The sequence below is a fragment of the Pteropus vampyrus genome, unplaced genomic scaffold (assembly GCF_000151845.1).
Source record: "Pteropus vampyrus isolate Shadow unplaced genomic scaffold, Pvam_2.0 Scaffold568, whole genome shotgun sequence".
Classification (NCBI taxonomy): Eukaryota; Metazoa; Chordata; class Mammalia; order Chiroptera; family Pteropodidae; genus Pteropus; species Pteropus vampyrus.
The window spans coordinates 355,396-365,854 of record NW_011889349.1 but is presented as its reverse complement, the minus strand read 5'-3'; the positions used below and the strand labels follow the sequence as shown (position 1 = coordinate 365,854).

Sequence of the window (10,459 nt, the reverse complement as noted above, 5' to 3'; positions counted from 1 at the left end):
AAACAAAGCAACAAACAAGACAAACAGTAACTCACAGATACAGACAATAGTTTAGTAGTTACCAGAGGGAAAGTGGGGAGGAGGGGAGGTAGATAAGGGTAAAGGGGGTCAAATATATGGTGACAGAAGGAAATTTAACTTTGGGTGGTGAACACAAAATACAATATACATATGACGTATTATTAAGTTATACACTTAAAACCTATATAATTTTATTTACCAATATCACCCCAATAAATTTAATTTAAAAAAAAGAAAAATGTGCTATTTCTATTAAGCCACATTTAATTGAGATATCTTAACTAAAGCCTAAATTGATGACTCTAGATTTAAATTACTTTAATCTCCTCAGCATAGTAAAGGTCATTTATGAAAAACTCATGGTTAACATCATACTCAATGATGAAAGGTTGAGAACTTTCCCCCTTAAGATTAGGAGTAGGGTAAGGATGCCTGCTTTCACTAGTATTTAGTGCTGTGCTGGACATTCTAGCCAAGCAAGAAAAAGAAATAGAAGACATTTATGTTGGAAAAGAAGAAGTAAACCTATATTCACAGATGATATCCTATACTTAGAAAAACTTTAAAGGTCCATAAAAAAACTACTAGAGCCTAATAAATGAATTCAGCAAAGCTGCAAGATACAAATTCAACACATAAAATCAGCAATGAACAATTAAACAGGAAATTAAAAAACAAGAAATTAAATTAAATTAATAAAAAGGGAAGTAAAAATTCCAATTACAAGAATAATTTGGAGTAATTTAGGTGCAAGGAGGTGCAAGACTTGTATACTAACACCTACAAAACATTGTTGAAAGAAATTAACAAAGGCCTAAATAAAGGAAAAATAATCTGTGTTCATAGATTGGAAGACTTACTATTGTTAAAATGGCAATACTACCCAAAGCAGACTACAGCCCAATTTAGTCCCTATTGAAATCCCAATGGCCTTTTTTTTTTTTTGTAGAAATGAAAAAGCTCAGTCTAAAATTTATGTGAAATTGCAAGGGATCATGAATAGCCAAAACATTTTTTTTTTTTTTCAAAACAATCTTGAAAAAGAACAAAGTTGAAGGACTGCCACTTCCTAATTTCAAAATTTACAGTAAAGTCCAAATAGTCAAAACTGTGATGCTGGCATAAAAATATATATGTATCAATGGAATAGAATTGAGACTACAGAAATCAACCCATACATCTACATTCAGTTGATTTTAGGCAAGGATGTCAAGTCTATTCAATGAGGGAAAGAATAGTCTCTTCAACAATGATATCTTCTGAGGTAATTGAATATCCATATGCAAAGGAATGAATTTGGACCCTTACCTCACAGCATATAAAAATATTAACTCAAAATGGATCAAAGACCTATATATGAGAGCTAAAACCATAAAACTTTTAAAAGAAAGTATACGAGAATCTTTATGACATTGGTTTCTTAAATATGACACCAAAAACACAGGCAACCAAAAAAAAATAGTTAAGGTGAATGAACTTCATTCAAATTAAAAACTTTTATGCATCAAAGGACACTATTAAAAAAGTGAAAAGACAACACAGAATGGGATAAAATATTTGCACATCATCTGTCTGATAAGAATCTAGTATCCAGAATACATAAAGAACTTTTACCAAGAACAAAAAGACAAACTACCCAATTAACAAATAGGCAAAGGACTTGAATATACATTTCTCCGAAGAAGATATGCAAGTGGCCAACAAGCACATGAAAAGATGCTCAACATCATTAGTTATGAGTGATTTCCCAAACCAATGCCACAATGAAATACCACTTCACATCCATAAGAATGACTATAATACTTTTTAAAAAAATGGAATATAACAAGCATTGGAAAGGATGTGAAGAAATTGGAATCCTTGTACATTTCTTTTGGGAATGTAAAATAGTGCTGAGGAAAACAGTTTGGTGGCTTCGCAATAAAATAAACAGAATTACTATATGACCCAGCAGTTCCACACTTGGGTGTATACCAGAAAGAACTGACAATATGTTCACACAAAAACTTATACATGAATGCTTATAACAGCACTATTCAAAATAACCAAAAAGTAGAAACTGCATAAATGTTTGTCAGCTAAATGAATGGATAAACAAAATGTGATATTATCTATAGAGTATAATATTTTTCAGCCATAAAAAGGAATGCTACAAAATGGATGAACCTTGAAAATATTATGCCAAGTGAGAGAAGCCAGATATAACACCACGTATTATAAGATCCTGTTTATATGAATGTCCAGAATAGGCAAAGCTATAGAGACAAAACATATAGATTAGTGGCTGCCAGGGGCTGGCCCTGGGGAGTGACTGCTTAATCAAAATGGAGTTTCCTTTTGGAAGAATGAAAATGTTCTGAAACTATGTAGTGGTGATCATTGCACAGTGTTGTTAATGTACTAAATGTCACTAGTCTCTCTGAGCTCCTATTTCCTTATCTACAAAAGTAAGATAATAATAATTCCTACCTCACAAGGTGTTTTAAAGTATCTGCACATAGTAAGGTCTCAATAGGATCCAGGTCTCAATGGAATCTAAGTCGCATTCTCTTTCCTTAGCATTATAGGAGCACTGTCTTTCAGCTCAGACGTTAGAGAACTGGAAATAGGATAAGTGCCCTCAGAGACCTTGCAGACCTCCTGGGGAGATTATATATATGTATTTGAAACAACAGCTAATCAAATATTTTAGGGGTTGGAATTTTATTTACTTTTGAGATTGGACTTGGAAGGCTGATGAAGGTTTGGGTAGTTGGAAAGGAAGACAGAGAGGGTGTTTCAGATGAAGAAAGGCATATGAGCAAAAGGAAGACATGGGCATGAGAGTGGGGTGTAGTCTTTGGCGACTCCACCGATTTGTGAGGGAAAGAGTCAAGTGATAAGATTAGATTCGAAGGATAGGGTCAGGTCAAGCCAGGCAGTTATGACTTGAATTGATAAGAAGTGGGAGCTATTAAAGATTCTCTAGTAGAGGGTCAGAGTGATTAAAACTGGGGAAAATTTGAGGAAGAGCAGTCTAGTGGCCAGAAACAATTTGATGAAGAGACACACTGGAATTAAGCAGACCAGTTCAGAGGCTTCTGCAGTCTTGTGGCTTAATGGCGAATAGATCTCTGAGTCTGCCTGTGTAAGGGTCTGGGGAGAGCGCAAACAGCAGGGGCTGCTGAAAGTCAAGCCTTAGGGATGGGCTGAATGATGGTCAGCTTGGACCGCCTAATGGCCGTTTCAATGTTGGGTCCATGAAAACCTCCACTTTAAGTCTGGTGCAGTGGCCCTTCAGATGTCTCCTAACCCAAGATTTTGTGAGTGTATACGTAATTAGACATAGGGACAAGGTATGTCATAAGCCCAGTCATTAGTTTTAGGACTTTGCTCTTAGGATTTATTTTTCAAAATCTAGAACTTGATTGTCAAGCAAGAACTTAAAAATGAATTAAAATGACTTTCTGTAATCACTCTATTGATTTAATGAAGACCGGTGAAAGTTATTTATATATACTATTGAATAACTTAAAGCTGATACGGTGGGTAGCAGGATAGAGCATGGGAATGTATGAATTTATTTCTGAGCCCAAAATATAGTGGCGATGGAGGTAATAGTGGTCCTAATTAACATTTGAGTATTTTGACATAGCATGTATTGTGGTAAGTGTTTTACCCGTATTATAACACTAAATTTTCTTGTCCCTATTACATAGACAGAGAAAGTGCAGCTCTCAGAGGCTAGATAACTCATCCATGAATAGCCTGCAAAAGTAGGATAAGGATTCTAATCCTTTCTCATCCATTTGTCCAGAGCTAGTCTGAGATCGTAACCCCTGTGCTGCCCTGTCTATGTTTGTAATTCCACGCCTTGACTCTGTTGTATACTATCTCCATCACACATGAGTTGAGAGGCTCATATGCACACACCAGCCCATTTTCAGGCATTATTTCCTATATGTCACTTATACCAAAATCACATAAAGATGCCGAGTTTGGAGCACTAGGAGTCCAGTAAATTAGTTGGTGGCTAATGAAGGTCTGCTCTTTTGTAGCGCTCCGCTCTTGGCACTGGGGCTTGTATTTAGAAATTCCTGTCCACTTGAGGTATTCATCCATGGAAGAATATAAGGTCATATAATGTACAGTATGTTGTATACCTTATATGGTGAGCAATGCATTGTTTAGTCAGTAAGTACAGTTGGGTTAGAGATGGGGTTGATCAGTGTAGGCTGTCTTCAAAGACCCAAGAGAACTGAAACTGAGCTTGCTGGCTCACTGGTACAAGCCAAATTTCATGGCCATCCATAAACACCCTACTTCCAGAACGCTGATCTCCAAATTCCATGGAAATGTTTATTCTCGCTAGTCCTCATCCCAGACCAAAGGTGATTCATTGCCTTGGCTTTGACCCCTGAATCTTGAGTAGCCATCAGTCCTCATCCTATGACATTGGCAGGATGTGGAAGTGTCTTTGATTCTTACATCCAATGTCATTGATTCTATTATTGTTCCTAAACTACAGTTCTGAAGAATTAAAAAAACACTATGAAGGAGGTGCAAATACCATGATCCTCTGACACTAGGCTAATCTATTTCATGCCAAATCAAGAGCCAGGAGGCAGGGGCCTGTACCTTTTGGTGATCTGCAGTTTTCAAAGCACTTGGCACATTCCTGGGACTTTAGGTTAACTTGTCCAAGGTCACAGAGTGGTAAGCTTCAGAGCCAGGACTCAATCCAGGTCTTCTGACTCCCAGCAGTGCTGTGTCCACTGCATTGTGCAATCTACAGTTAGTTACCTGATATTACCCAATACTGTACTGCCACGAAGCCTCATAGAACTGAGAATATTATGTTTGTGTTGGCTGCTTCATCGTGAAGTAAATGGAATAAACTTGAGCCCTTTTTCTCTACTCATGCCTAGGAGAAGAACTGTAGTCATGAAGTGACAGTGGTCCTATTTTCTAGAACTTTCTATGATGCAAAATCTGCTGGTGAGTAAATCTTTATCCTCATTATTTTTTGTTAAGCTTCTCACACCCTTACTCCCATCCATTCTTTATCATCGTTCCCTTTGCACTGCTCTTTCTCACCATTTCTGCTATGAGGACAGGGTAAAATAGAAAATAGCACCATCCATTGTGTATGCAAGAAGTCTGTGGGCTGTGATTCATGTTAAAGCCAACTTAATAGATATATAATTATCTTTATTTGTGTGCGTGTGATAGAAACGTTCAACCCGGAAGAGGGAACAGAGGAACCGGGTTTCTCTTTTCAATCTGCTCTATATTCTTTGTTTTCTGTATTTCAGATGAATTTCCTGAAGTAAACCGAGCCTCAATTCGACAGGATCACAAGGGGCGATTCTATGAAGACTTTTATAAGTAAGTTTTGAGTGCTTTATTATGCCCCCCCTTTTTTGTCTGTTTCTTTCTTTTTTAAAAAAATATTATTTTAGAATAATTTTAGGTTTACAGAGAAGTTACAAAGATAATACAGAGTTCCCATATACCTATCACCCAGTTTTCTCTGTTAACATTTCATAGCCAAGGTACATTTGTCAAAACTACAGAACAGCACTGGTACAGTCCTATTAACTAAATTTCAGACTTTTTTCAGATTTTACCAGTTTTTCCACTTATACCCTTTTTTTTTTCAGTCCCAGTCTAGGATTGCATTTAGACTTTGCAAACTTTTTATTGTGAAAAATTTCAGTATCACAAAAGAAGAAAAATGAATAATATAATGAGCCCCATATCCAACACTTGTAATTAATAGCTGTTATTTATCTGTTTGTGTTTTTTTTTTTGGCTACATTTTGTTTTGTAGTAAATTATCGATATTATAACATTTTATTCCTATGAATATCTAAAGAATAGGGACATTTTCATATATAATTACAATATAACCACATATATAACTACAATATATAACCGCAATCACATTTAACAAAATAATAATTCTATAATATTCAATATCTAGTATGTATTCGTATTTTCTTCTCCAAAGCAACTTCTTGTTTGGTCTGTTTCTTAAGTCTCAATCTAAAACAATTTCCCATTCTCTCCCTCCTCTTCCCCCTACCCCTAAGTGTTGACTTGTTGGAGAATCTGAGTCAGTATCCTATGGAACTGTGCTTCTCAAAATTCAGTGTGTATATGAACCATGCTCAGGGGATCATATTAAAGTGCAGATTCTAGTTAGTTCAGCAGGTCTAGGGTGGACCTGAGAGTCTGCATATTTCCTGTGCTTGCACATTTTGCTTGTCTTTGCACTACATTTTGACCAGGAAAGCTGTAGAGGACCCTTTCTGGATTTCTCTAATTGGACCTTGTAGTGGTGTTTATTTTCTGCAAACCAGACAACTGGACGATTTTGCTGCCCTACCCCCTGACGTTTGCCAGTGCCTAGAGAGAGTTTGTAATTGTCAAAGTGGTGGAGGTGGGATAGGAAAGAGATGCACAACTGATATCCAGTGGGTAGCCAATGATGCTAAACATCCTACAATGCACAGGACAGCCCTTCCACCCTTCTAACAAAGAGTCATTTAGCCCCAAAAGTCAATAATGCTGAGGTTGAGAATCCTTCTCGAAAGACTTGGTTAACTTTATGTTGAACCTTTTTAATAAGACTTACCTTGTTGCTGATCCCATGGACTTCATATTGCATCACCACAGAATGCAGTCAGCCCAGTTGTCCTAACAGTCACTGAATAAGGGGACACTTTGTGAGATGATGGACATATTCTAAGTATAAGCGTGTTGCTTGATGCCATGGGGCTGTAGGACCTTGACCTCTTCTACATTCTCCGATATGTGGAAAAATTTACCAAGTGATTATTGGCATTTCAGGTGAAGACTGGAGCAGACATCAAAATGGATTTGAGAAAGCCTTTTGCTTTTCAGAACGTGTTTTATTCTTGCCTAATGTACAAAGATTTTGTGTTTAAGTCAAAACCAACTGCTTTGAGAATTCTTCCTTCTAACTCACCACCCTGTTTCTGGTTCCGTCTTGCTTCCTCTTAGTTTCCCCTCCTGCCTCAGACTTGGAAACATAGTGTCTCTCTGTTTTGCTATAACAGTTTATTATGTCGGTTAAATTTTTGTTTCAAATGGGCAATCTTCCCTCTCCACCCCTGGCATCTGGAGGCTTAAACATATTTCTTTGTAGCTAGTTCTTTCCTATCAAGCTAGCACCAAATGCCAACTTGTATTTTTTCCCTTTTTTATCTTTGTAATAATATTCTTAAAAAATATTTTGTCTTTTATAACCATAATTTAATATAAACAGGATTGTGACAAGAGTTGTGGAAACTTTTAAGGCAGTTTTTTGGATCACCTTTTAAACTTCATATTTCAAAACTTTTAAATCTATGGGAAAATTGAAAGAAGAATATAATGAGTATCTATACTTTTCATCTACATTTACCAGTTATCGACATTTAATAGGTACATGATTATATTATACTTCATTATGTAACTCCTAAGAACAAGGACATTTTTTTTTTTTACATAACTAAAATATAGTGGTATTCAGGACTTTTAACATTGATATAAATACCATTACCTAACATATATTTCATATTCAGATTTCTCCAGTTGTCTCAATATTCTTTACTGATATGTTTTTCGTGATCCAGATTTCTCTCTGGAATCTCTAAGAATTCTCTCTAGAATCATGCATTGTTTTTAGCTTAAATCATCTTTTGTGTTTGTTTGTTTTTATAATATTTTATTATGAAAAATTTCAAGCATATAGAAAAGTTGAGAGGATTATACAGTGAATACCCATATATCCACCACCTGTATTTTACAATGAACATTTTTCTATGTTTGCTTAACCACTTATCAGATTACCTTTTTGTGTCATTTAAAAAATAATGCATATTTATTGTAGGAATTTTGAAAAATATAGAAAGCACAAGATAGAAAATAATAGTGGCTCCCCAATCCTATTGAGATAATAATAAGCTGGTAATAGTTATCGTTTATTATTGAGGACATACCATGTACAGGTCACTGTTCTAAGCACTTTATATATCTTGATTCATTTAAATATTCCAACATCATATGAGATAGTCACTGTTATTCCATTTTACAGATGTGGAAACTTGAACACAGTTTAAGTAATTTATCCAAAATCCATGGAAAATTAAGTGACGGAGTATGCACTTGACTCAGGCAATCTACTTCATAGTCTGTGCTTTTGACCACTATATTCAACTTCATATGAATTATACGTTAAATTATTTGTTGATCTTTTGGGTCCTGTATCACTGTGAGAATTTCATGCAAGTGATAAGCTGTCTTCTTCTCTGACATCACCATTCATCCCTTTGTGCAGGTGAATTCTTCATACCGCTTCAGGGGATTCCTGGAACCCTGAGAGCTCTTTAGGCTTAACAATATATGAAGTTATGTCTACATAATGAGTATGCATTCATTTGAGTATAATTATGGATATATTAAAATATACATAAAGCATGAATAAATGAATTATGAATGTAGATTATATATGTATATGACTATATCATTAATATATTAAAATTCCCCCACATTATTAAAAATCATTCCTAACATTTTATAGGTTGAAAGTAGCTTTGTTTTTTCTTACTACAAAAGCAATATAGGTTCATTTTAGGAAAATCAAAATATAGTTAGGTAAAGAATAATTCAAAATGCACTCAATTCTACCTCCCAGATACAGTCATCACTACCTGGATATATCAAACCCTGTTCTCTGTTTATAGAGACAAAAATTATTTTTCACAGAGATGTGATCACAGACTCATGATTTTTTTATGTGATGTTTTAAACCAGCATTTTCCACTTAGTAATCACTAATGCTATTCCACGTCCGATACTCTCCTTCCACAGCATCATTTTTATTGCTATATAGAAATTCCATTGAGTTGCCAGCTATTACTGAACACTGAGCTGATTTTCAACTTTTCACTATTGTCAGTGGTTCTGCCGATGAATATTCTTACAGATAAGTCTTTAAGTATACCCTGAGTCATTCCTTAGTACAAATTCCTAGAAATGGAGTTATGGGATCAAAGGATGTTCTATTTTCGTCTTAAGGCTTTTCATTTGTACAGCCAAATAGCCTTCCAAAACTATTGTAGTAGAAAATCTCATTTCCTAGCAGTAGTGTTATTTCTCTGTCCTCACCAATACTGAATACTCTTTTGGGCAGGGGTGGGGTGGGGGGCAGTTCTTTCCCAATTAGATTGGAGGAAAAATTCTTAAGATTGATTTATTAATGACAGTAAATGTTTTTTCATGTTCATTGGCCTTTGTATTTCTCTTTCGTGAATTGTCTATTCATCTCCTTAGCTCATTTTTCCATCTTTTTTGTTTTTTACCGCTGGTCTGACTTTTGCAATCCAAAGTGAAACACTTCTAACACTATGGTATATGTTTCTCCAGATCTGTTTCTGTTTAGCCCATTTTAAAATTGGCATGATCTTTTAAAATTTGTTTTTAATAAAATAAAGTGTACTTAGATAGAGAGAATAACATTGTGAACTTCCATATGCCTATTCAACAATTATTAAAAAGGATCACATAATTTTTGATAGCTGTACAATATTTTGTCATCTAAAATATGTAATTTAATTCCTTATTGTTAGGTATTTAATTTTTTTCTAATTTAAAACATTATCTATTCCACTGTGATAAATAAACAGATACATAGTTATGTATCTGAGTTTTTAATTAAGATTTTTTTAGACCTTTTTTTAGACAGTTTTAGGTTCACAGCAAAATCGAGAGGAATTTTGAGAGATTTTCCATCTACTTCCTCCCCCTGCACATGCACAGCCCCTGCTCTATTATCGACATCCCTCATCAGAGTGGTGTAATTGTTAAAAATGAAGAACCTACGTTTATACATCATAGTCACCCGAAGTCCATGGTTTACCTGAGTGTTCACTCTTGATGTTGTGTATTCTGTGTATAGACAGAGGTATAATGACATGTATCCATCTTTATAGTGTCATGCATTATTTTCACTATCCTAAAAGTCCTTTGTGCTCCAATTATTCGTCCCCCCACCAAACTCAATCTCTGGCAACCCCTGATCTTTTTAGGGTCTCCATAGTTTTGCCTTTTTCAGAATGTTATATAGTTGGAATCATATAGTGTGAGTCTTTTAATGCTGACGTCTTTCACTCAGTAATATGCAATTAAGGTTCCTTCATGTCTTTTTATGAGTTGATAACTCATTTATTTTTAATGCTAAATAATACTCCAATGTCTGAGTGTACCACAGTTTGTTTATCCATTCACCTACTGAAGGATATCTTGGTTCCAGGTTTTGGCAATTATAATTGAAGATACTGTAAACATTAGGTGCAGGTTTTTGTGTGGACATGTTTACAGCTCCTTTGGGTGAATACCAAGGGGTATGATTTTTTGGGGTCATATGGTAAGAATATTTTTAGTTTTGTAA

General features: G+C 35.1%; 1 protein-coding gene across 1 annotated transcript in view; it reads left to right on the top strand.

Moving 5' to 3' along the window:
- DEPDC5 (DEP domain containing 5) overlaps nucleotides 1-10,459 on the top strand; it is a 113,531-nt gene that overhangs the window by 19,910 nt on the left and 83,162 nt on the right. Inside the window, exons 10-12 of the mRNA XM_011384289.2 lie at nucleotides 3,656-3,666; nucleotides 4,929-4,998; nucleotides 5,316-5,388. Of these exons, the coding sequence (XP_011382591.1) occupies nucleotides 3,656-3,666; nucleotides 4,929-4,998; nucleotides 5,316-5,388 (154 nt within the window). The remainder of the gene's footprint in view (nucleotides 1-3,655; nucleotides 3,667-4,928; nucleotides 4,999-5,315; nucleotides 5,389-10,459) is intronic.